The sequence below is a fragment of the Colobus angolensis genome, unplaced genomic scaffold (genome assembly GCF_000951035.1).
Source record: "Colobus angolensis palliatus isolate OR3802 unplaced genomic scaffold, Cang.pa_1.0 Scaffold125, whole genome shotgun sequence".
In the NCBI taxonomy this organism is placed as follows: Eukaryota; Metazoa; Chordata; class Mammalia; order Primates; family Cercopithecidae; genus Colobus; species Colobus angolensis.
In genome coordinates, this window is record NW_012113697.1 from 7,964,167 (window position 1) to 7,992,050 (window position 27,884).

At 37.4% G+C, this 27,884-nt stretch overlaps 1 protein-coding gene across 1 annotated transcript; it reads left to right on the forward strand.

The window, feature by feature from the left end:
* Nucleotides 1-27,884, forward strand: DSG4 (desmoglein 4). The gene is made up of 15 exons (XM_011933295.1): nucleotides 1-93; nucleotides 1,619-1,750; nucleotides 3,307-3,462; nucleotides 3,815-3,959; nucleotides 5,591-5,757; nucleotides 5,994-6,128; nucleotides 7,045-7,230; nucleotides 14,522-14,793; nucleotides 16,132-16,271; nucleotides 18,647-18,865; nucleotides 21,618-21,914; nucleotides 23,085-23,224; nucleotides 23,378-23,441; nucleotides 25,186-25,448; nucleotides 27,120-27,884. The coding sequence occupies exons 1-15, from the start codon at nucleotides 1-3 to the stop codon at nucleotides 27,882-27,884; spliced, it is 3,174 nt and encodes a 1,057-aa protein (XP_011788685.1).

The following is a 27,884-nucleotide window of genomic DNA, read 5'->3' on the forward strand; positions in this document are numbered from 1 at the left end:
ATGGCTTCCTCTAAATTATGCAGATTTATGCTAATGTGGTATCTTCTATTAAAACAGGTGGTGATGGAAGTAAACAGTGAATTTATTGTTGAGGTAATGTATAATAAAATTATTTTCTCAATTTAAAATTAAAACAAACACTGAATTTTGTAATGTGTTATATATAAAAGTCAGAATATTTGAAATTGTAATTATCCAGATAAAAGTTAAGAGAAAGAATCTCTGGTGAACTGAAATAGCAATGGTAAAGCCCAGGCTCCCAAATCTCTATGCTCTTAGGGCATGTGTTTGCAACAGCGTGTTGTCTTAGTAACTCCTGTTTATCAAACTATATGAGTAGTTAACTTATTTATGTTTTCCAACCACTAGCAAAGCAAAAGAAGCAAAGTGACACTTTAAAGTGGGAAGAGACTGTTTAGACACATTAGACAGAAAGATAATTACTGGTTCACCAATGAGAAAAAGGACAAACATTCAAATTGTATAATCACAGCTGAATGGAAAACGTACAATCTGGTGCCATTTAGAGTGGAACTCAGGACATAGAGCTGCTGTCCTCTATCTCTGGCAGAGCTTTATTTTATTACAGTAGTTAAATTTTCCTTATGATCCTCTCAAGTCATTGGAAAAAATAAAATTACTTTTCTCATCTTTTTGGTGAAATAGGGACTAGGTGGTACATTTCAGTAAGTTGTATCAAAGTGGGGAAATAATGTAAATACCCTGGTTGTAATATATGCTTCATTCAGTGAAACACCTCCTTCCCACAAAGTGGTAATTAAATGAAGCTTAGCCTAAATAAACTTATAATCACCTGTGTTTCAGGGGGTACATTAGGACTTACAAAAATAAACACACACATATATATAGTTTATGCATATATACACATATGCTTGCACATGTAGTGACATTTCTAATCTCATTAAGAGTATGAAATTCTTAACTATACATCAACAGTAGCAACTTATGGCTACAAAAGAAAAACCATATAGCAAGCACAGATACAAATGACAACATTGCAAAGCCTTATAGGTGTCCATGGGATTATTGGAGGAATCATCAATTCCTCCAATATTAATAATATGTTTCTAATTCCCCAAAAATATATTTGGGTGCTTAGCCACAGTGGTGTCCTTATCAACAGAAGAGAAAAAGTCTCTTCTCTCTTTTAGGTAAGCACAACTCACCAGCACAACTTTTATGTTATATGGGATGTGCATACATGGAGCAATGATAATCTTCAAACTCTGCAGACTATAAATTCTGGTGAAAGCTCAATGAAGCGTGAGGTAGGCAAGGCTCCTATATGATGAAGATAGATTGATAAAAGGAAAACTGCCCAACTTATACAGTATAGCACACCATGAGCTCCTCAAATAGCTAATCAAATTTGTTTCACTAGAATCAGATAACTGGAACCAAGATGATTCCCAAAGGAGTGGCAGCCAGGGGTAACCAAGCTGTATGTATCCAGAGTTGTGAATTCGTGAAAACGTTCTCTGTTCTTCAAATTCAATATCACTGTTTCTTCCAAATGCACCTTACAATATTAAATAAACGTCCTTTCTAAGTAAAATTGTTCTAACACTGTAAGACACCCGAACCATTTTTGCTTAAGGTGAAGGAATTTGACATTGAAAATGGCACTACAAAATGGCAAACAGTCAGACGACAAAAGCGGGAGTGGATCAAGTTTGCCGCAGCCTGTCGAGAAGGAGAGGACAACTCGAAGAGGAATCCCATTGCCAAAGTAAGTGACGAAGCAAGCTGATGACAGATGCTTTTGCAGAGCAGGGAAGCTTTCAAATATTTCCAAGATTTGCAGCCTTCACTGCTCCACAGTTATTTAAGAAGACAGAATGTGGTCATTTGCTCCAGTTGCTGAGCCTCCCTGCACGATTGGAGTATCATGTGCAGGGAGGCTGACGTGGGGCAGGCAGTCAATGCAAGTGATTCTAGAAGAAAGAGCTGGATCTCCAGCACAACTGGGCTTTGTTCATCCATTTGTGTTCTGCTCATTATTGCTTGTCAATGTCATAGGAAGTGTATTCACTTAATGACAGTCTGAAGACTGGCCCTCCAGAAAGTCAAGCTAAGTTTACTGCACTTGATGAATTCACTCCGAGAAAGTAAGGATAGTATCAAAAGTTCCCAACAGATCTCCACACCCAGAAAATAAGAGAGTCTTAAAAGACTTTCACAAATAATGCCTACTGAAAGGAAGGAGAGTTAAAGAATGTGTAATACATTGATCCACGAGGGATGGGATCCACATTAACAAGCTTCATTCACTCTTTCTGGGCATCTTGATCTTGAACAGTAAACTGATCTGCAGAATTCCCTCCTTCCAGCTTTACATTAAAACGTAGTAAGCATCAGCAATGATGTTACAGATACAACCTTAGCTCAAGAAAACAGATTTATTCTCTCTCAGATGTTTTCAAATTGGAGGGATGCTTTTAAGTGATTATTTCCATTCAACTCATCGTGATAGCTTTATGTTATTCCACTTATGTTGCATATTGTTTTCTTTATCTTTGCATTTTGGGAGCTTCTTAAGTTTTCTTCTATGCAAAAAGGGCCTTTGGATTAGAGTTGAGATAACCCAAGTTCTATTTCCAGCAGTCTTTATTTGACTGTGAATGTGCGGGTAACAAATCTTACTATTTTACTGAATGCTCTTATCTTTAGTCATATAGGTGAGATTTCAAAACTGTTTCAGTTTAAATTTATCAGCAATAGATAAAAAAGCTACTAAAGCAAAATCTATGTGGCAGAATATTTGCCATAAAATCTATTTGGCAGAAAAGTGGTGCAGTATGTTTACATTTATAAAATTATTACCAATATCTCTAACCATTATAGTTCTCTGATATTCTCAATTTATAGACCATTTTGACTAAATCTCAGGCTCCAGCTTAGGTAGGATACTTATTAATATGACACAGGTTTTTTTAAAAACAAATAGTAAAGATTGTAATTTCTTTTGTGAAGCTCTTTCTGCGTGTGCTAAAAAATCAGAGAATTGAACAATGTGTTATTAATAACAAACCTAGCATCAAGTGTGTATGTTGTACCTCACATAATTCCCGCAACAAATCTGTGTGATAGGTGATATTATCCCCATTGTAAGCTGATCCGAGCAAAGTTACGTAAATTTTCCAAGGTCACACAGGACTAATTCATGGTGCCAGGTTTCAATCCAAAGCCCATTTGGTTAAGAAACCCATTCCCTTCTCATTCCACTACACTCTTAAGTATTATCTGCTCTAAATTGGATCACAATCCTAGTTATTTTTCTCATAGATTCGATCAGACTGCGAATCGAACCAGAAGATTACATACCGAATTTCTGGAGTAGGGATTGATCGACCACCATATGGGGTATTTACCATTAATCCTCGCACTGGGGAAATTAACATCACTTCAGTGGTAGACAGAGAGATAACTCCACTTTTCTTGGTAAGTCATAGCCGTATGTTTTGATTTGTTCATGTTAGTTTTCTTCCCTTTTTCAAAAAATATTGCCTTAAGATAATGGATTACTTTTGATAAATCATGGTAGACTGAACCCAAATAGAAGACTTGAAGGAATGGAAAGAGTGTGAAAATAAAAGTTGATAGTTCAGGATTCTCTGGTGTGTTGCGTGTACATGTAGTCAAGTGTTTTGATCATATTTAAATTATTTGACTGTACTACAGTCTGAATTCACTGGAAAAAAATTGTTTCTTTGCCTATTTTCTGATATATTTTCAAGCATGTTACTAAAATTCCTTTGGTGGAAAAAGACAGCTTTTTTCCAACTTTCCACAGATCTATTGCCGGGCTCTGAATTCACGGGGTGAAGACTTAGAAAGGCCTCTTGAGCTTAGAGTCAAAGTTATGGACATAAATGATAACGCTCCAGTCTTTTCACAAAGTGTATACACAGCCAGTATTGAAGAAAATAGTGATGCCAGTAAGTAGAATGACATTCCTTCTCTGTGTCACAGCGTATCTACTTCTCTTGGTCAAAAGCTTTAGAAGACTGACCTACAGGAAATGTAAAGGACAGAAAAAGTCACACTTGTATTTTGAATAAACCCCACATATTTTAACTTATAACTGAGCTAGAAAAGGAAATCTATGTCTAAAATGATAAAATAAAATATCTTCTTACTTGCAGAAGGTCCCTACAGGAATATAGCAGGTGCTTAGCACCTTCTCTAGAGATTGTTACTGGGCACATGAACAACTAAATCCAAGTGAGCAAACTGAGGAATAAACCAGGAATGTTTAAGAAGGCTCTGTTCTGGTCTGTTACTCAAAGTGTTTGGCTGACCCACACCAGGTAGAGTGTGATGGTGCAAGCAGGTGCAATTGTACCCATCAGATCATTCACTAAGGGTAATCATTGATCTTCACAGACTACATAGCAAACTACATTCTATTCTCTCATTTTCTTTCATTTTTTTCCATTCCACTTAATTCCATTTCCAGTTCTAATACTCTCTGTCTTTCCTTTATATTAGTTCTCCTGAACTTCTCTCCTTCCTATTCTTATGCTTTTCTTATATGGCTACTTTCCTGTCTCTCCTCTCCCTTTGCCTTCTGACCTTGATTTTATGTCCAGTACATGAATATCAGTTTGTTCCCCAATCCTCTAATGTCCCTTTCCCTTTCAAATCTATGTCTGCCCATATACCTCTAAACAAATTTAGGGGGAAATAATAGGAAAAATAAATTTCAGGAGAAAAGGCAGATAAACACAAAATATTTTTTTAAACTAGGATGGTCCTCCCATAGAGAGGCAAAGAGATTTTGCCTAGAAGAGCCAAAGTCCAAAGTCCATCTTTGATTACTCATGAACACACCTCAAGACAACATTGGTGAAGGAAGAGAAGGTGAAACCCACAACCAAGTCCCCCTGCCTAGGAAGCAAAAGAACATCAAGGACCTGACAATTCTGAAAAATCTGTCCTGTAGATTGATGTCTCTGGGGATTTGCCTAGGATACCTAGGCAAATCTGTCTACCTATGAGTAGTTAGGAACTTCTTATATTGCTATGGACAAGTCTTCTTTTCAATAATTATATATTTGTGACTGTTTGGGAAAATGCTATCTTCCAGTGCAACCAAGAGTAATTATCTGCTTTCTGGATAAGTGGCAATTAAGAATATAGGTGTTCAATAAATAATTACAATGTTGAATTTAATTAAACTATAATCTTAATTAAGCTTTTGAAAATGATTTCACAAGACCATGGCAAAAAATAAAACAGATAATAATCTGTTTATTCAGCTTTCTGATAAAGAATCTATTGAACTTCTTCTTCGTGCTTTAAAGAGAACTATGTTTTGCTACTAATTTAGCATTTAATCATTTAAAGAGTGCAAGTACTTTTGAAACAGTAAAGGGTTTTATAAAGTAAACCACAATTATTTTTGTAATTACTGGTAGAGCTGAAAGTTATGGTACTATATTCCCACGGACAACTCAAACAGAGAGAATTCAGGAGAAGATCAACCACTCTGTCTTCTTATGCCTTATGATTTGCTGAATTTATTCTAAGAGTCCCAACCATTCTCCACCTCCATTTCCCTTTCTAGATGCACTGGTAGTAAAGTTATGTGCCACAGATGCGGATGAAGAAAATCATCTGAATTCTAAAATTGCCTACAAGATCATCTCTCAGGAGCCGTCAGGTGCACCCATGTTCATTCTGAATAGGTACACTGGAGAGGTCTGCACCATGTCCAGTTTCTTGGACAGGGAGGTAAAGCCTTCTGTGAATGAATAAGAAATAAAAAATCCAATTTTGAAAAGACAAAGATAAAATGATCTATGTGTACCCTTACTCCAATATAAAGGAGGGAAGGAAAATAATCCATTTTTAATAAAAATTAAAAGCTCAATTATATAAATAAAGGAGTAGAGAAATAATGGCATTGAATGCATTGGATTCTATTCAAGACAAACCTAAGTCTTACATTCTTTTTCATCTTGATTAAGCAACACAGTATGTACAACCTAGTTGTGAGAGGCTCAGATCGGGATGGAGCTGCAGATGGACTGTCTTCTGAGTGTGACTGTAGAATCAAGGTTTTAGATGTCAACGATAATTTCCCCACCTTAGAGAAAACCTCAGTAAGTTTGTATTCTTATCATCCTTTTACCACAAGTGTCAATAATCAATTTGCTTTCATGCTGGCTCATGAGCCTGGTTCTGTCCTATGTATGGACATACTCAACTTTGTTGTAGAAACTTTGGAATTTCTTATGTATAGTAATATACCTTCAAACTGTATATTTGTCTTTGACTCACTACTCCAAGCAAGCCTTCTCTGTGAAAGCAACGAACTGTCTACTCTATATACTGTGTTCACAGAAACACAGAAATCTGTTGATCTAATTCTGGGAATAACATAGCAACATTAATGTTTTTGTATGTGCCTCATGATTTGCTGAATGAATTCTGCTAGAACCCCAAACATTCTCAACTTCCATTTTCATCTCTAAGCATGAAGAAGCATAAAATCCAAACTAGCAGGGCCAAATCTGACTTGCTGTCTGTTTCAGTTTAAAAACAAAACAAAACAAAACAAAAAACGTCTTATTAGAGAGCATACCTGTCCTCATGCCTTTATATGTTGTCTGTGGGGACTTTGTGCTGCAACAGCAGAGATGAGGAGTTACAACACCAATTCTCTGGCCCACAAAATCTAATATATTTACTATTCAGCCCTTTACAGAAAAAAATCTGATCCCCTGTCTAAAAGAATAAAGAAAATTCACAATAAGCAAAAAAATAAAGAAAGAAAGAAAAGAAAAAGAGATGAAGTGCTAATTTGATCTTGATTTTACATACAGCACATGAATGTCAGTGTTATTATCTTGCAATAATTTTATTCTTATTTTCCTGATTGGACTATGGGCATTTAATAATGGTACAAAAATCATTGACATAGTTTGTTGTTAGTATTTTAAATAATAATTATGTGTTCTTAAGTACTTTTCTTCTTTTGAACATTCATTGACTACAAAATTGATCCCCGCATTTTAGTACTCAGCCAGTATTGAAGAGAATTGTTTAAGTCCGGAACTGATACGATTACAAGCAATTGATCTTGATGAAGAAGGCACCGATAATTGGTTGGCGCAATATTTAATTCTCTCTGGAAATGATGGGAATTGGTTCGATATTCAAACAGACCCACAAACCAATGAAGGCATTTTGAAAGTTGTCAAGGTACAGTATAAGGATCTGCAATATTTTCTTCCGCAATATTTTCTTCCAAAGAAGTCTTTTTTTTTTTTTTTTTTTTTTTTTTGAGACGGAGTCTCGCTCTGTCACCCGGGCTGGAGTGCAGTGGCCGGATCTCAGCTCACTGCAAGCTCCGCCTCCCGAGTTTACACCATTCTCCTGCCTCAGCCTCCCGAGTAGCTGGGACTACAGGCGCCCGCCACCTCGCCCGGCTAGTTTTTTGTATTTTTTTTAGTAGAGACGGGGTTTCACCTTGTTAGCCAGGATGGTCTCGATCTCCTGACCTCGTGATCCGCCCATCTCGGCCTCCCAAAGTGCTGGGATTACAGGCTTGAGCCACCGCGCCCGGCCCCAAAGAAGTTTTAAATGACCTTAGAGACAGAATAGAATCTGCCTTCAGAAACAGTACTTCATAACTTTGAATATTGCTTATATCAAGGGTCCTAAGTAACTACTGTGTCAGTCTGAGTCTCCTAGCTAGCAACACAATTTATTACCAAGAAAAATAGGAAGGCATTTTTGTTCTGACAGTGTCCAGTATCTAGTTATGAAGATAAGGTAAGCACCCCCAAATTAGACAATGTATGGGAGTTCACAGTGTAATAAATAGTACAGATGTCATGATATAAAACATAATTAATTGCCAAGGGAATGAAATATGAAATAATGAATGAGATAAGAAATGGTGAGATCCTTCTGAGCTAGATTTGTCTGGAAAGATTTCATGCAGGAAATCAGGCTTAAGCAAGATATTATAGCTAAGATTGCTAATGTGGGTAATAAAATAAACAAACACGCAGAGTGAGAAAACATGAAGCATGTTCAGGGCATGGTGAGCAACCCGATGGGGCTGTAGTAGGGAAGTAGTGAGAAGTCAGATGAGGGAAGTGAAGCTGGAATCGATCCCCTGAGAACCTTGCATACTGAAATACCAGGTTTGATTTTTTTTCTATAGATTAATTTTTCTTTAATTACTTGCTTTTAATTCATAGACAATGATAAAACTGAAAAATTTATAATTAGAAATGAATAAAACCACAGACCAGTAAGATTCAGATTAACGTTAATGTAATGAGGGAAATTGTTATTTTTTATTAAAGGAAATTGCTGCTTAACAACATAGCACTTATAGCCAGGAAAATATGTATTAAGACATATACGTACACACATACTTTTAGTTTGCTACACGGTGTGATTGTGGAATTTACAGTGTGATTATTCAGTTCTGTTACTATTTTTCTCTATTCAAGCACATAGGCTGTTTTTGTGTTACTATAAAGTAATAGCTGAGACTAGGTAATTTATAAAGAAAAGAGGTTCAGTTGAATCACCATTTTGCAGGCTGTACAGGAAGCAAAGTGCCGACATGTCCTTCTGGTGAGGGCCTCCGGAATCTTACAATCATTGTGGAAGGCAAAGGGGGAGCCAGTGTATCACATGACAAGGACAGTAGCAAAAGAGAGAAGGGGAAGGTCCTAGGCTCTTGTAAACAATCAGATCTCGCAAAAACTCATTTATCACCAAGGGTATGGTGCTAAACCATTCGTGAGGGATCTGCCCAATCACCTCTCACCAGGCCCCACCTCCAACTTTGGGAATCACATTTAACGATGAGATATGTGAGTGACAGACACCCAAACCACACCATCAAGTTACTGTGAGGTTTTTTCAGATAGCGTATTAGGAAACCATTTAGGCTTCTGGACGCAAACATATCGTTTATTCATTGGGGCTTTCTCTTTTTTTTCTCAAGTATCTGAGCAATTTTAGTATTACTACTTTACCATCAAAGAACAACCATACACATTCAAATCATATGGTATATTAACTTATGAGCTGGCCACCAAAATTATGAAAAATATTTATATATAAGATTGTCATCCAAATGAATACACAAATTTTATAATTTCTTTAGTGAACACAAGGATTCAAAGAGTGTATCATGGCCTTTCTATTTGGAAAACATTGCTTTGGGACAGAGGTCAGCAAACTATGATCCGGAGGTCAAATTTAACCTATCCCCTGTTTCATAAAGAGTTTTATTGGAACACAGTCACGTACATTCATTTACATATTTTCTATGGCTGTTTCCACACTCAAGTGGCTGATATGAATACTTGAGATAGAAACTATATATGATATGACCCCTAAAACCTAGGACATTTACTATCTGGCCCTTGACCAAAAAAGTTTTTCAATTCCTACTTATAGACCAAGGAAAGATTTGAGATATTTTCTAAAATAACAATAACATCGGCCAGGCGAGGTGGCTCATGTCTGTAATCCCAGTACTTTGGGAGGCCAAGGTGGGTGGATCATCTGAGGTTGGGAGTTCGAGACCAGCCTGAACAACATGGAGAAACCCCATCTCTACTAAAAATACAAAATTAGCCAGGTGTGGTGACACATGCCTGTAATCCCAGCTACTTGGGAGGCTGAGGCAGGAGAATCGCTTGAACCCAGGAGGCGGAGGTTGCAGTGAGCTGAGACTGTACCATTGCACTCCAGGCTGGGCAACAAGAGTGAAACTCTGCCTCTAAATAAATAAATAAATAAGTAAATAACATCATGAGTTCAGCTCTGAAAAGACCAAAGTTATCAAAATTATTATCATATTAATTAAGCCCTGAGGTGCTAAGCATCTGATCTAAGGCAATGGCAGTAAAAATTGAAAAAAAAAAAAAAAAGGAATGGATATAGGAGTCATTGCCAAATACAACATGAAGAGGAGTAGAGGAACAGGAGGTCATCCCCCACCATATCAAATTCTGAATATTTAGTCAAGTTTTTCTTCCAGGGATCAGAATTTGTTGAACCTTGTATCCTGGTTAAAAATCAAGAGCTAGACATAACATGCAATTCTTACCTATGTTCTTACCATCTTAGTGACTGACTTTGTATATTATCTCATATTATGTAACTGTTCTTCACTTTTGGTCTGTCTCCCAACCTACCAAAATAATAGAAGAATTTTGTGCATAAAGAACTTGATCTAAATATCTTTCTATCCCCAGCAGCTCGTCCGGTGTCCAAAAGATAGTAGAGACTCACAAAATTTGAGAATAGTATTGATGATAATATTTACTGGAAACTAATGGTATAGATATCATCCAAACAGAAGTCCCTGGACTTGACTGCATCATTTATAACTTCTGCATAAAATTATAAATATGAAAAAATTAACAATGCAGGCAATGTACTATCTGACTTATGTAATGTGCCTTCTGTGATAACAACATTTTTAAAAGATATACTTAATTGCTAAAAAAAAATTGAAATATTAATTTCATGAAAAATTTGTCAATGTAATTTGGATGTTGTATATACAAAGCCCCATCTATTTTTTTCTGAATAACTTTCCAAGTCTCTTAAAAAGAGTAAGAAAAAATTTGCTTAAAAATACCAAAGTAATAGAGAAAGGCTAATTAAAATGAAATTTTATGTGTGTGTTACTACCTAACCAAAAGAACTATTTTAGAGAACATAAGAGTAATTTTCCCATGTTTGACATTTTCAATAGCCAGAGGTCAGCCTCTCATTACAGATACATTTGGGATGAGGTTACTAATGTCCTCTTACACCTTCTCCATTTTCATTCAGGATACCCCTTAACTTGTGGAAACTGGCCCTTCATTAATGGATTTTTGACTAAGCTTTATATAACCCTTCTCTTAGTCTGAGGAAATTACAAAGATTCTATTCAAAGGATTTAAGGTGGTTCGTGCCTGTGATCCCAACACTTTGGGAGGCCAAGGCAGGAGGGTCACTTGAGGCCAGGAGTTCAAGTCCAGCCTGGACAACAGGGTGAAACCAAGTCTCTACTGAAAGATGGGTGTGGGGCGGTCACCTGTAATCCCAGTTACTTGGGAGGGCTGAGGCATGAAAATCACTTGAACCCTGATCAGGGAGGCAGAGGAAAAAAAAAAGATGTATTGAGAATTGCTGTGTGTTAAAGACATGAAGGCGAATAAGATATGGTCCCTGTTCTCAAGGAATTTACAGTTTAACAAGAGAAAGATCTCAGAAAAATGAAAGTCTCTTTGTCAATAAGAGCCTCTCCTTGGCATTTATTGATAAGTGTATATGAAAACACAAGCAATATAAATATATGTGTGTGTATATATATATATATATATATATATATATACACACACATTGACTCCAACACTGAGAAAAAAGCAAAGCAAAATGCTACCCAATTGGAATTCTAACAAAAAAAAATTAATTCTCTATTTTTGTAATAATTCTAACATTTATTAAGTAATTACTAAACACCAACTATTCTGTTATAAGGTGTATCCAGAGGGTTCACATATTTTATCTCATTTAATCCTCACAACTCTTGAAAGAAAATAGGGTCATTGCCTTTTTTTTTTTTTTTTTTTTTTTTTGATGGATTCTCACTCTGTCACCCAGGCTGGAGTGCAGCAGTGTGATCATTGCAACCACCTCCTCTCAGGTTCAAGCAATTTTCATGCCTCAGCCTCCCAAGTAGCTGGGATTACAGGCATGTGCCACCACACCCAGCTAATGTTTGCATTTTTAGTAGAGACGGGGTTTCACCATTGTTGACCAGGCTGGTCTCAAACTCCTGACCTCAAGTGATCCACCCACCTTAGCCTCCCAAAGTACTGGGATTACGGGCGTGAGCCGCCGCACCCAGCCAGTAATTCCATTTTTAGAGAAAGTGAAACAAAACTGATGAGGACAAATTGCTAGTCTCAGTTTACCCAGGTGGTAAAAGGCAGAGACAAGATCCAATCAGAACTCTCTGGTGACAAAGTCATATTTAACTGCCACCTTCGTGTCTCACTGTGTAATCGGGGGCCAGTAAAACCAATTTTAGGAAAAAACTAGCACCCCGAGATTTTCCCTCCAAGTCTGTGTGCCGCTATAAACTCCTTCCCAGCTGTGTGTGCCCTGCTTCTCTCTTCCCGACACATTTGTACCAGAAAATGAACCTTCCTGGAAACAGAACACACACTCAGGCCGATATTTGACCATTTCCCCAGTCCCCCGCTGTTGAAAAACTGCTATCACATCCTCTTTTGGATGGAGACTTCTAACTTTCTCCCTCTTTCATACTTAATTTTAAAATGAATCAGTGTCCCCACTAGAATTAGCTGTGTCATATTAAATTAGAACAAAATAAATGGATGTGAGAATCTAAGCTTAGCTTCTGTACTACAATTTACAGAAGCCAAATCCTGCCAGAAGCCAGATACATTTCTGGATGTGTTATCTTCATCCTGAGCCCTTCCAGAGCCTTACTCTAGGTCACTGCAGCTCAAGCCCCCACCCACTCTAACACACGCCTGTGTATCTTGTTAAGCAGTTATTCTTCATTTGTTCCTTAAACTGCAGAGACTGAGTTTCCCCAGCCTCTTCCTTTACTTTATGAAGAGACTCCAAGGTAAACCATTGTTTCCATTGCTCTTTACAATCCCTGACCTCTGAACACAATCAGAAAATCCTGACTAAAGGGCCCCACTTGCAAAGAATGAATAAACAATTTTATGCCTTTCCTCTATTTAGCTTTCCCTCCTAGAGGAAAGATTCACCCCAGACCAATTTCCTGCTCCTAGATCATGTGAAGATCTTTAATTGATATAACTTTAGACACATATTGTTATATTTTCATCACACTCTATTCAATGGGGAGAGAACTATTAATATTCTTACAAACAAAAGTGCATTTGTGTGTATACATAACAAAACCAAAAGAGATTTCTCTATCAGAATAGAGGTTATCAGGCCGGGCAAAGTGCCTGTAATCCCAGCACTTTGAGAGGCCAAGGCAGGTGGATCACCTGAGGTCAAGAGTTCGAGACCAGCCTGGCCAACAGGCAAAACCCTCATCTCTACTAAAAATGCAAAAAATTAGCCCGGTGTGGTGGTGCATGCCTATAGTCCCAGCTACTTGGGACCCGAGACAGGAGAATTGCTTGAACCTGGGAGGTAGAGGTTGCAGTGGGCTGAGATTGCACCACTGCACTCCAGCCTGAGCCACAGAATGAGACCCTGTCTCAAAAACATAAAAAAAGAAAAGGGAAAAAAAAAGAGGTTCTCAATTTTTCATTTATTTTAAGATGGCATGGAATTCTATTAAATAAAAAAAGGTTTGTAGAAGAAAGATCTCTTCCGGTTGAAAATCGATTTTTGAGTACATAATTTATATTCAGTCCTGTGCTAAATATCATGTGGGATGGTCTATTATGTGGACCAGTGGACTAGGTATTATGTGGACCTGTAAATAGATGTGCAATAGGAATCAATATTCCAGACCTGAAGGGTTTTGGCTGAAATTCAAGTGTGGCATGCTGAGCCATCTCCCAAGAAGAACCTAAGTAAATTTCAGTGAATGTTTTTCTTATCAGGTCTTCTGAAAAGATGTAACTCTAAAACGTAAGGAAACATTCATGATGTCAGGGAGTTTCACTGAGAAGCAGAGATTTACCTCAGAGTTCTGCTGATGGCAAGCCTTGCTGATATCTTGACTTCTGCTATTGGAAATGCATTGCAAGTGATGCTTACCTTAGCTTCCAAAACACTAAGCAGACATTGCTCAGCAATTCTTTCTTTGCAACTACTTTTTCACTTGTGACTTTGCATGTCACCACATCAATCATTCTGCATCAAAAGATTCTATTTTTTATCCAGAATACCCATTTCAAAGGTGACTTTTCTCTGGGCATGGCATTTACTTATTTGAATATGCCCCATAAAGGCATCTTCCTGTCCACCAGACCCAGCGACTATAATCATCATAAATTCTTTATAAGTTGTTTACATCATTAAAAAAAATTACGTGTTCAGTGACATCATATATATTAGCACCTTTATTCTGCTGATTATACTTTCAAAAGATTCTCAGATGTGAGTTCTAGAAAGGAAATCTGGGTACTATTTATTTATTCATTCAATAGTGTAAACATTTTTTCTTTTATTTTAAAGAATTTTTCATAAACACCTTATTTGGAAAATATCATTTTTCACTTCAGCATTTTTGTATAAAAAGTCCAAAACTCCAAAATTTTATTCCAATTTAAAATCACAGCCTTAAATGATCTACATAGTGGACTATGCTAAAAGATAAACAGAATAACATATCTCAGATACCTAATGCAGTAATAAGTAAATTTTTTTTCATTTCAAAATCTAAACAACATATCTCCTGGACTTTACTCTAGTGTGTGGTTTGCTTTACCGTGGGTTCTTACTTTATCAAAAGAGAGTTCTTTGCTGTTTCAGAGTGTTTTATTTTCTTTCATTTCAGATGCTGGATTATGAACAAGCACCTAATATTCAGCTTAGTATCGGAGTTAAAAACCAAGCTGATTTTCACTACTCCGTTGCTTCTCAATTCCGAATGCATCCAACCCCTGTGAGAATTCAGGTTGTTAATGTGAGAGAAGGACCTGCATTTCATCCAAGTACTATGGCTTTTAGTGTGCGGGAAGGAGTAAAAGGAAATTCTTTATTGAATTATGTGCTTGGCACATATACAGCCATAGATTTGGACACAGGAAACCCTGCAACAAATGTCAGGTACTGCAAATATTTTCTTCATGTTCTATGGTTCTATCCAGTGTTAATTCATGTAGCATGTGCTAGTATATGTTGGTTGTAATACTTTTGGAAGTTTTTTTGCTTTTATTATTCCTTTGATTTAAAAGACTATTAGAGCATTTGAAATCTTAGAATTTTAACAGTGTTTTAGAGGCTTCAATAATGTAAGGGCTCCAACTAGTTATAAAAGTAATCATGTCCAGTGAGCAATTGTAAGATCAAAGAGCCTCCTAAATTACTCCATGAGTCTTTTTGATCTTCTGTGGCCAGTTTGTACTACCCTGGACCTGGGCCGATTAAGCCATACTGTAGACAATAAGACACCATAAAAGTTGAGTCACCGCTTGTTTTCTTAAAGCTGTGTTACCTATGACTTTGAGACTAATTTCAATTCTCTGCTTAATCTCAGAGAAAAGACACAATTATAGAAGCTAAAAACAGTGTTTCAGAAATTTGATAGGCATAAGGAGAGTCAGAAGAGGAGAAATTAAAAGGTAGTATTGGGGCATGAGATACATAGATTATATGTGAATTAGAACAGTGTAAAATATTCTGGAAATAACCACAGTGAAGTACACAGGTCTTCTCTATATCCTGCCCTTCTATATCTCCTTTTCTTCTTCCCAATATTCTTGGAGTAAACAAAGTCTACTGACTTATAAGTTACTTTGATGTTCACAGTTTTAGTTATTAAATCAGTTAACAAATTGACAGACTCAAAAAAACCTGTGAAGTCTGCCAGGATGGGTGGAAGTAAAAGCAGTTCAGATAAAGGAACAGAAGACTTGAAATTGTGCCTGGTAGAGACCAGATCTTCTTCCAGTGAGGTCAAGCACTTTAAATCTATCATCTGTAACAAGATCCAGATAGACACACTGAACAGAGGATACCACAACCCCCCAACAGGCCATCAGTGAGGTGCTCTGAAATCAACATGGCTGAAAAGCCACAAAAAAGTCCTAAGTATACCACATGTGAAAATAAATAAGCAATATTTGTTTCTGAAAATGAATAAAAGATATTTTATATTGCTATTATTTAATAAACAGAGCTGAAATAAACTCATACATTTTATTAACAGTTATACTAGGAGCCAGAAGAGTAAGAATGATGAAATTTTAAAACTTACCAATCTGTATATTAATGTATATATCATTGAATTTTTATTGATATATATACACTTTTTATAAACCAAGGCAATCATCACTATAAAACATAAAAACACAATATTTAAGTTTGCCACATTGTAGCTCTTATGTGATTTAATAGTACTAACTTTCATAAAAGCATAATAATGAATTTTTTATTTACAAACAGATATATCATAGGGCATGATGCAGGCAGCTGGTTAAAAATTGATTCAAGAACTGGTGAGATACAATTTTCTAGAGAATTTGATACGAAGTCAAAACATATTATCAATGGGATATACACAGCAGAGATCCTGGCTATAGATGGTAAGAAAATTTATTTTCAGTATTTTAAGAAAACTAATACTATTATATTATGTTACTCTAATGCTGATATTTGAGTTACTCAAACATTTTTAATGGTGTATGTAAGACATATAGAAAGTCCTAAGCACCTTAAATCAAGAATTGAAGTCAATTAAAATCATAATTTACGCTTAAGCCATAGTTTATTTCATCTACTTGCAAAAATGAGTTGCATATGGCTTCAAGCATAAACGTTAAAATATAATTTATCTTCTGTTTATAACTTTGTCTCTTGAGTACGGCTAATCTCACTTGTAGGGTATGTTGGGAATGTTTACTTAAAGTAAGGGCTACATGCTCTCCAAAGTTCTTTTGGGGATCACCTTGTGAATATAATTATTTTAGAGCCATTAAAACTGAACTACAGTGAGAAGCTTGTGTGAGTGTTGCTTGATTAGACATATTTCCATAGTAAGATGTTATGGATCAAGAAAGCACAGGTTATTCCAAATATAAGATCCATATTAAAAGTCGTAAATGCAGATGCACTGACTTAACTTGTAAGTGAGCCACTTCTCACGTGGGAAAATCTTTTAAGCAGTCCTCTTGGTGAGTAGCAACAGGATTTGTTTGTTTATCAATAGTTAATGATTCTATGAAGCAGTGCCCAGGAAACCAGCTGCTGTAGAACAAAACAAGAGAGAAAGGTCAGGAACCACGAAGGAAGGGGAAAGATAGGTGTCCGAGATACATGCCTAATGTAAGATAGATACTGTAGGTTTGCATTGAGTTTATAGCTGACCTTTCTAGTATCAAAACAAATATAAAGATAAAGAAGCAGCATAAAATTCAAAAACAAACCATGATAAAACCAAACCAACTATCGTCCATGCATCCTGAGCTTCACCCTGTGGCGAGTAACTTTTAATACCTGGGTCAGTTTTATAAATAACATTGTCCTATTTATTATCAGTATTCTGGAAGATCTAATTTGAAAATGGATTCTAACCATGTTCATTGCACCCTATGTTTGCATATTGGTCATATGTGAAAATCTTCAAATGCTAGAACAAATAATTAATCATTCCAAGCAAATAAAGAGAGAGAAAGTGCTATCAAAATGTACCAAGAGAAATCCAAAAACAAAGCTGGTTGTTTATTCACCTAAGCAGAGTGTCTGCACTGGCACAGAGCAATCTGAATAGTTGGAATAAGTTTGCTTCAGCACACACCATCATCAGGTGAAGAGACAGACCTCTAGGAAGAGCAAACTTTATTGGGGAGCAAATGCTATAAGCAATAGCTTGAGCTTTGGTTGCCAATCACAAGGTAATAGAAGAGCTACCAAAGATCAGAGAATGACAAATAAAACAATCTGTGGAATAATCTGATGGCTCTCTAACGAGAAACTAAGTGAAATTGACATCTTTCATCACCTGATTTCAGTGAAATCAGGTCCAATGCTGAATAGGGTATATAAACATGTTATACAATATCATATAGACTATACTAGGCTCTCAGTTTATTCTCATTCAGTTACCTCAGTGACTACTACTTAGGCACACAGAAAATGTCTATAAAAGGAATTTATTGCTTTCTCAGAAAATGACCTACTAAAGTACCCTAGAGATGACAATGTTCTAGTTTAAAAGTGAGAAAGCTAAGATTTTTTTCAAGTTAAAAACAAGCAAAAAAAAATTCTTTATTCGCTGTAACAGAACATAGAGTAGAAAAGTGGACTAAAAAGCTCCTGTACTCCTAATCTTTAGTCTTTGGCCTTTTCTGATAAATTATACTATCCAAAAACTTGTTTCAAGTGGATTAGGGAAAAATCTAATAGACATATTTATTTTCAGAAATGCTATTTCTGAAAGAAATAGCGTGTAACCGATGCAATTAAAATAAACAGTGAACACAGAAGAAAAACATCACAAGTATTTATTTCAACTGTACTTATTTCTACAAACACAGGACTCAGTGAGCATCCTGAATGGAGGTGCATAACTGATCCGGGGGTCTAATTTATGGGAACAGGGTGAGACTAGAAAGCAGTAAACCTTCTCTGAGGAAGAACATTTGATTTTGCGCCTTAGGATGTGTTAGAATTAGCAAAATGAAATGAGGATGGAAAACATTTTAGGAAGGGTGAAAAGAATGTGCCAGAGTCTAGACTAAAAAGACAAACTGGTTTAAAGAACTCAAAAGAAGCAGTGTGGCTGGAAGGTAGCACACAAAGGGAAGAGTCACTTTGGGTCGCTGAAGCGGGCAGGAACCTGTCAAGCCCCCCAAGTCATGTATATGTTTCCTACAAGTTCCACGGCATCATCAGGGGATATGAGAAAGAGTTTTCTCCCTAACACCATTTACCTCAACACCTATGACACTTACTCTTTCAGATGGCTCTGGAAAAACAGCTACAGGAACTGTATGTATTGAGGTTCCTGATATCAACGATTACTGTCCAAACATTTTTCCTGAAAGAAGAACCATCTGCATTGACTCCCCATCAGTCCTTATCTCTGTTCATGAACATTCTTACGGGTCTCCCTTTACTTTCTGTGTTGTTGATCAGCCACCAGGTACAGCTGACATGTGGGATGTCAGATCAACAAATGGTAAGTGAAATGTAAGCTTGCTTTTCGGACTTTAAGTCCCAAAGCAAAACAATTACCAAAAACTGTGTCAAGTCACTTAATAAAACATTCTATTTCTGTTTCCACAATTCTTGCCATATTAACATTAAATGAAGAAAATCTTTCATGTGCACAGAGGATATTTGACAAAATTTTGAACTGAAATAAGAGTCAAAATGTTTCATTAATATTGCATTTACAAATAGTAGTAGATAAATACCAGTTTACCCATCATTTTGAGTAGGTAGGACATTAAACCAATATTTATTCAGTTTAAAATAAACAGAACCCTTAACAAACTCATAAATTAAGAATGTCACAATTCCCTATTCTGAATAAACTCAGACAAATCACATAAACGTCTCTGAAACTCATATATTCCATAGATACATTTAAACATTTACTACTCAGGAACACATAAGATCAATTAAATTATTTTTAACAATAACTATGAGTTCAGACTTATTTTTAAGGGTAAAAATTTAAATCCGAATTGCTCAGTATTAGAGGAATGATTAAACAAATTATACTACATATTATTAAGATGTGCTAATATACAGCCATTAAAATTAGAATTACACAAAGTATGTAGATACAAAAGAATGCATAAACCAAAGAAAGTAAAGTGAAAAGCAGATCACAAAGTTGTATATGTATGTATCTTGACTATAGCTACATACAATTGAATGGCTGACATCGATAAAAATTAAGAATAAATTTCAGATAACATAACATTTTATCTACCTTAGGTTCTTTTTCCTAAAATGTTAAGTGCATAATAAAAAAGAAAATGCTGTGAGAGGATCCCATTTGGGCTTAGATAGCTCCCTAATCTCATATTCATGTGGGGCTACAGGGAAAATCTCATGGGCTAGTTGGTGGCCATCAGACTACAGAGCCCAGGGTGAAAGGAAATACTTCCCGCTTCTTTGAGGCCACCAAGCCCCTCTGTTTACAGAATGGAGGAACCCTAAAATATGGTACAAAAAGTACTACCAATAAAGACTTGGTCAAAGTGAGCAATTAGGCAATTTGTTTTTACCATCAAAATTTTAGCTCTTTTCAACAAAACCACTTTAATATTTTTTAAAGTTAATCACATTAAAGCAATTACATTAATATCAAGTCAACTCTGAATATGCCATCTCCTATAAAGCTCAATAGCCCATTCATAAATAATAATAATTGCTAACCACTTTTTTCCTCATTCAGATCCTAGATATTATGATTATACACATAAGAAAAAATGTTCTGCATGGAGGTATAATATTATAGTTATTACAGGTTTGCCAATAAAAAAGATAACCGCACTGGAGATAATATTCCTAGAGACCTGTTTCAATGCTGGTGTTTTAGAACAGAATGAACTTTACTTAATGTGCTGTGGCATTGTCTTATCTCATTTTTACCTTGTGCACAGATTTCGGTAGACACCAAATCTGGCTTGCTATCTAGCTAACTGAGGATAATAAACCATCATAATAAAAAATATTGTGTGCTATGGATCAATCAGTTACTATTCATGGTTTAGCTGTAAATTTAATCATCTCTTAATACTCCTTGTATAAATAAATAAATTCCAACCAATATGTTAGACAATATGTTTTATAAAAATTCATAGGCAATGATAGCACAAAGAATTAGGCTAATTTGAACAATTTTAAGTGAAAGGGCAACAATTTTGACTCAGATACATATAAACAGTCTTAAGGAGGTTATTGTGTAAACTGTAATCCTAAATAGAAGACTTCCAATATTTTCTTTCAACTTAATATTATTTATTCATTGGGCAAATATTCATTGAATGTATATTATATACCAAGTACTGTTGCTCCGGAAAGATGCAACAAGGTCCTTGCCTGCATTGTAGAAGTAGCAATCCAGCAATAAGCAATACTTATTTAAAAATTAGTTATAAATGTTAGAAAAAAAAAAAAAACAGAAAAAGAGGCTGGGCGCAGTGGGTCACGCCTGTAATCCCAGCACTTTGGGAGGCCGAGGCGCGTGAATCACGAAGTCAGGAGATCGAGGCCATTCTGGCTAACACTGTGAAACTCTGTCTCTACTAAAAACTACAAAACAAAATTAGCCGGGCGAAGTGGCGGGCGCCTGTAGTCCCAGCTGCTTGGGAGGCTGAGGCAGGAGAATGGTGTGAACCTGGGAGGCGGAGCTTGCAGTGAGCTGAGATCGCGCCACTGCCCTCCAGCCTGAGCGACAGAGCGAGACTCCGTCTTAAAAAAAAAAAAAAAAAAAAAGAACAAAAGGCCAGGCACAATGGCTCATGCTTGTAATCCAAGCACTTTAAGAGGCCAAGGCAGGTGGATCGCTAGAGCCCAGGAGTTCAAGACCAGCCTGGGCAATATGGCAAAACCCTGTCTCTACTAAATAAATATATATTAGCCAGGCATGGTGCCACGCACCTGTAGTCCCAGCTTCTCAGGAGGCTGAGGTGGGAGAATCACTTAAACCTAGGAAGTCAAGGCTGCAGTGAGTCATGTTTGTGCCACTGCACTCCAGCCTGGGCAATAGGAATAACACCCTGTCTCAAAAATAACAATAATAATAATAATAAATTAAATGTTAAAAAAAGTACAAGGTGCTTTATGACTAAGAAAGCATGAAAAATCAAGTGTTTTAAGTCAATGTTTGGTATTAGGGAGAGTTAACCACCACCCCCCCAACAACCAAGGAATTTCCATTTATTTTCTGTTCTGTTTCCTCTCTTCCATTTCAGCTACCTCAGCAATCCTTACGGCTAAGCAGGTTTTATCTCCAGGATCTTATGAAATCCCAATCCTGGTGAAGGACAGTTATAACAGAGCATGCGAATTGGCACAGATGGTGCAGTTATATGCCTGCGACTGCGATGACAACCACATGTGCCTGGACTCTGGTGCCACGGGCATCTACACAGAGGACATAACTGGTGACACGTATGGGCCTGTCACTGAAGACCAAGCTGGAGTTTCAAATGTTGGTCTTGGACCAGCAGGGATCGGCATGATGATTCTGGGCATCCTGCTACTGCTTTGTAAGTACTCAACTAAATCCTTCTTTTCAACAATTCTTCAAAATAAGACTGTAACGAGGTTCGCTGGGATGGTTAAGTTCATGTAGCCATTTCTTTTTGGTATCTCTAGCAATTTTTGAGTGCCTTAGAAATAAACAATGGGACAGGCAAGGATATGCGCTTAATCCACAATGATAACTAAGAAAGCCTAGAGTGAGTGAGAGTCCTAAAAATGGGAAACGCATGCAAATCACTACAGCAGCTTTGATATTCTCTTCTTTTGTATCTGTTTTTAATTTTTTATTTTTGTGGGTACATAATAAGTATACATATTTATGGTGTACATTAGCTGCTTTGATACAGGCATGCAATGTGAAATAATCACATCCTGGAGAATGGGGCATCCACCTCCTCAAGCATTTATCCTTCCATTCTTTATCTTTAATTAACCCACTTAGTAAAATGCATGCCATGCTAGAGAATTAGGAAGCTATGAAAAGCAACTAGAGTGGGCCCAAAGAACTAAACAGAGTGTATTCTAGAATCTTAGAAAATTTAAGCAATGTCTGTATTTATGGATTAAAATATAGAATTGAGGTGATTATTAGGGTAACAAATAGGAAATTTCCTCTTGGAAGAAACACTTGGATAGCTAAACATTTTTGATAGCTTTAATTTTTCATTATAGTCTATAAACAAGTCTTAAAATAATTGTAAATATCTCCATTAAATTTAGTGAGTATTGTTTGACTTCTATTTTAAGTGTAACTGTAATAAGGATTGAAGAAAGGTCCTATCTCCAGGTCCTATAGCTGAATCCTGTATTCAATCCTCTTGATAACATATATTCATGATGTGTTTAACTTACGTGTGTGTGTATCTGCCCCAACCAGCTCAGGAGTCTTAGACTAAAGGCGACCTTACTTTCCTAATCTGTCAGTAAAGAAATTCAATTACCTGATCTCAAACTCTTTGCCATCTAGCGCTAAAGTTCTATGTGATTTGGTGGTGTTGTATTTATAAACTTGGATATATATACTCAATCCTCTAAGGGAAAAAAATGAGATTTTCTTACATATATTTGTGTTTTTGTTCTAAATATAATGCCACCAAATGCTCCCCAAAATGATTCATCCAGTGACTTCCTCAACTGAGCAATTTGTGTAAACTCGTTGTCACTTTCTTGAGCAGTGGCTCCACTCTTGCTGCTACTGTGTTGCTGCAAACAGAGACAGCCTGAAGGCCTGGGAACAAGATTTGCTCCTGTGCCTGAGGGCGGAGAAGGAGTGATGCAGTCTTGGAGAATTGAAGGGGCCCATCCAGAGGACAGGGTAAGTGGACTATCACTTTCCAGAAAAGTGTGGAGTTTCAGTGGAAATTAAGCATGTCTTAACAATTACACGCTGCACAAAAATGAACAGATGTCAGTGTTTAAATGTTTAACATAAAGCATTTGTTTTTCAAATGTTTATTTTTCTTTTCAGGATGTGTCAAATATATGTGCACCCATGACAGCCTCAAATACCCAGGATCGGATGGATTCCTCTGGTCAGTAGACACCAAAATCTGCTTTTCCTTTTAAATTTTTCAAAATTATTCAACCAGACCAACTTCGTGTAAAAGTATCTTAAAGAAAAGTCTGTTAATCTTTTGACAGTGTAATTAGAGGGAGTGTGACCTGTTTGAAGCAGCCACTTTTTTTTTTTCCATCTGAAACTACAGACAGTGAAGTATGACACAGCAGTTAAAAGAGCAAATTTCAACTCTGGAAGCAGAATGCTTGGGTTTGATTCCCAGCTCTGCCACTTGCTTAAGGGCTGCATAGCTTTTATCCGAAATGCACAGGATCACGAGTTTGAGTTTGGCTCAACCTTTTTGTGCCATGGTGATCAAAAAATTTCAGACATAGGAGCATTTTGGATTCTTGATTATTGGATTTGGGATGTTCAACCTGTAGTAATAAGTCCTTAGTCAAGACATTTAACCTCCCTGGGCCTCAGTTTCCTTATCTTTGAAATTGAGCTTTGAAATTGAGCTTGTGAAATTGAAATTGACCTACTTTAAAGTGTTGCTGTAAGGAGTAAATAATATATATTATACATGTAATATCTCATACATACATATATTGTATAGATTATTTTATTATGCATAACATACATGTGTATGTGTGTATATATACACACACGTATATAAATATGTATATATACATATATCACAAAATATGCGTTAGAATAGTGCCACAGAGTACATGCTACTGTAGTCATTATTTATAATACAAGCTGGTTTAAAAAAAAAAAAGAGCTAAAGAAAAGGCAGTAAATGTACTCTAATAATACACTGAATAACTTTTCTTAAATTCAGACAAGCTTTTGCCTCAAGAAAGTGTCTTAACCTCTCCTATCTTACCAGCCCCACGTATATCTAAGAATATTGAACACACTACTTAGCTATCTGGCACCAAATAGAAAGGGTGCTTAATTCTGCAGTGCATGTGAGCTTTCTCTGATGGTTCCTTAGTATTCCAAGTTTGGCCCTTTGCATACAAAGAAGCTCTGTGACTGAACACCCCTGTGAGCCCAGCTCCGTCCTGTTCCGGAGGGAAGGAGGACTATGAGCTCAGTTTCTGCAATCATGCCGCTGGCCTTGCTTTGGAGGGCTCCCGGATGGGTCAAGCCCGCAGCAGCCACGTGGGGAACGGGCGCCTGCTTGCAGCCCCTCTTGGCAAGTTCTACACCTTTAGGTCTAGGGCGAAGTCCGTGCAAATCTGGAAAGGCCACGTCCCGCCACTGACTCCCTCTGTGTCATTAATTTACTTTTATTTGGTCAACAAGCCTGGAGATGTATCGGTGTAACTTGTATCGCTCTTTGTCAGCTTTTTTTTTTTTTTTTTTTTGAGACGGAGTCTCGCTCTGTCGCCCGGACTGGAGTACAGTGGCCGGATCTCAGCTCACTGCAAGCTCCGCCTCCCGGGTTTACGCCATTCTCCTGCCTCAGCCTCCGGAGTAGCTGGGACTACAGGCGTCCGCCACTACGCCCGGCTAGTTTTTGTATTTTTAGTAGAGACGGGGTTTCACCGTGTTAGCCAGGATGGTCTCGATCTCCTGACCTCGTGATCCGCCCGTCTCGGCCTCCCAAAGTGCTGGGATTACAGGCTTGAGCCACCGCGCCCGGCCTCTTTGTCAGCTTTTTAGCGCTGGGTGGTGGTGGCACCGCAGATGGCGGCGGCAGCGTTTTAGGCAGATAGCGCTGCAGGCAACTCGAGCGCTGTTCCACCAACATCCTCCCTTTTCAGAAATCTACACCAACACCTATGCAGCCGGGGGCACGGTGGAAGGAGGTGTATCGGGAGTGGAGCTCAACACAGGGATGGGGACAGCCGCTGGCCTCGTGGCCGCAGGGGCCGCAGGGGCCGCAGGGGCCGCAGGAGCCGCAGGAGTCGCGGGGGCCACAGGGGCCGCAGGGGCCGCAAGGAAGAGGAGCTCTACCATGGGAACCCTGCGGGACTACGCTGACTCCGACGTCAACATGGCTTTCTTGGACAGCTACTTCTCGGAGGTAATGCCCTCACACACAAAATCGTCTTGAGACTGAATAATAATAGTAAAATACAATAGCAGTAGGCCTCTTCTGAAAACTGTTATTCTCAACCCTATCCCAAACCTGAATAAAAAATATTTCACTTCTCTTTAAAACACAAAATACTAATTTGCCGCAGGATTTCATATTCAACTGCAATAGCACATCTTAGTACTGTGAACAAGGCCACACCCCTCATCATTCTCCACTTCCCTTTTCCATTTTTCTATCTTCTGTTTCCTTGATTCCTCACCTTGTTTCCCATAGCAGTAGCAAAGCAGGAAAATGTTCATCAAGGGGGAAAAAAGGTGCATTTATGACCTCTTTTCTTGATGTCCTTCATGTTCTCCGGGAGCCTCCAACAGAAAAGAGAAAATAAAAAGACAGAATTGGGAACGAAAGGAGTTAAAACTCAGGAACACAGCATCACCACGACTTGTGCTAGATTAAGACCTAAGATAGCTCTCCTATTCTCAGTCCAGTGACTTATCCACCAACTGACCTTCACTAAGAAAAGGGGTCCAGCAATAGCACTGCTGGGCATATATACAAAAGAAAGGAAATCAGTATATCAAAGAAATATATGCACCCCCATGTTTATTGCAGCACTAGTTACGAGGCCAATACATGGAATCAACCAATACAATCATCAACGGATGATTGGACTTTTAAAATGTGATGCACACACACAATGGAATATTATACAGCCATAAAAAAATGAAATCTTGTCATTTGCAACAACATGGATGGAACTGAAAGACATTGTGTTTAGTGAAATAAGCCAGGCATAGAAAGACTAACTTGACATGTTCTCACTCATTTGTGGAAGCTAAAAGAAAAAAACAAATTCATTGGAGATAGAGAGTAGAATGACGTTTCTGGAGGCTGACAAGGGTAGTAGGGAGGGGAAACAAAGTGGACATGGTTAATAGGTATGAAAATACTGTTAGATAGAATAAAGAAGATCTAGTATTTAGTAGCACAACGGGATGACTATAGTTAACAATAATTTATTATACATTTTAAAAGAACTAAAATAGAACTGGAACATCCCTAACACAAAGATATCATAAATTCTTGAAGTGAGAGATACCCGGATTACCCTGATTTTATCGTTATGCATTGTATACCTGTTTCAAGACATCCCATGTGCTCCACAAATATATACAACTATTATGTATCCATGAAAAAAAGAAAAAAGATCACGGGTCTATCAGCAAAAAAAAAAAAAAAAAGCCCTACAGACATTGAGTTGGCCCAACAGAGCAGCATCAAGAGTAAATAAATCCCCTGATGAATTCCTATTTAGTAAGTTTACTCGGCTTAAATAGCAACCCATTTTATCTCATATTTCAGTTAGCCTGCTTTATTCCCCATCTGGTGATACATGAATTTCACCATTATTCTTTACAAAAAAAAAAAATGCTGCAGATGTTGTTGCAATTGTAAACTATATCTTAAAATTGGTAGTTACAAATACTATCACAGAATGTGCATGAATAGTATCAATTATTTTAATGAGTGACTGATACCATTATTCAGTTTATTCCGTAACAACTTAACTCAGAAGTCTCTCTGAGGGATTGCTGTTATTCTTCCTCATTTTAGGGGAAGAGAAATTTCTAATTCTGCACTTCCTTTTAATTTTAGAAAGCATATGCTTATGCAGATGAAGATGAAGGTCGACCAGCCAATGACTGCTTGCTCATTTATGACCACGAGGGAGTAGGGTCTCCTGTAGGTTCTATTGGTTGTTGCAGTTGGATTGTGGATGACTTAGATGAAAGCTGCATGGAAACTGTAGATCCAAAATTTAGGACTCTTGCTGAGATCTGCTTAAACACAGAAATTGAACCATTTCCTTCACACCAGGCTTGTATACCGATCAGTACTGACCTCCCTTTGCTCGGACCTAATTACTTTGTCAATGAATCTTCAGGATTGACTCCCTCAGAAGCTGAATTCCAAGAAGTGGCAACATCTGAACCCGTGGTTCATGGGGATATTATTGTGACTGAGACTTACGGTACTGCTGATCAATGTGTGCAACCCACTACAATTATTTTTGATCCTCAACTTGCACCCAGTGTTGTAGTAACCGAAGCAGTAATGGCACCTGTCTATGATATTCAAGGGAATATTTGTGTACCTGCTGAGTTAGCAGATTACAACAATGTAATCTATGCTGAGAGAGTACTGGCTAGTCCTGGTGTGCCTGACATGAGCAATAGTAGCATGACTGATGGTTGTATGGGACCTGTGATGAGTGACAATATTTTAGTAGGGCCAGAAATTCAAGTGATGCAAATGGTGAGTCCAGACCTTCCCATAAGCCAAACCGTTGGCTCCACATCCCCAATGACATCTCGACACACAGTAACACGATACGGTAACATACATTACACCCAACAGTAA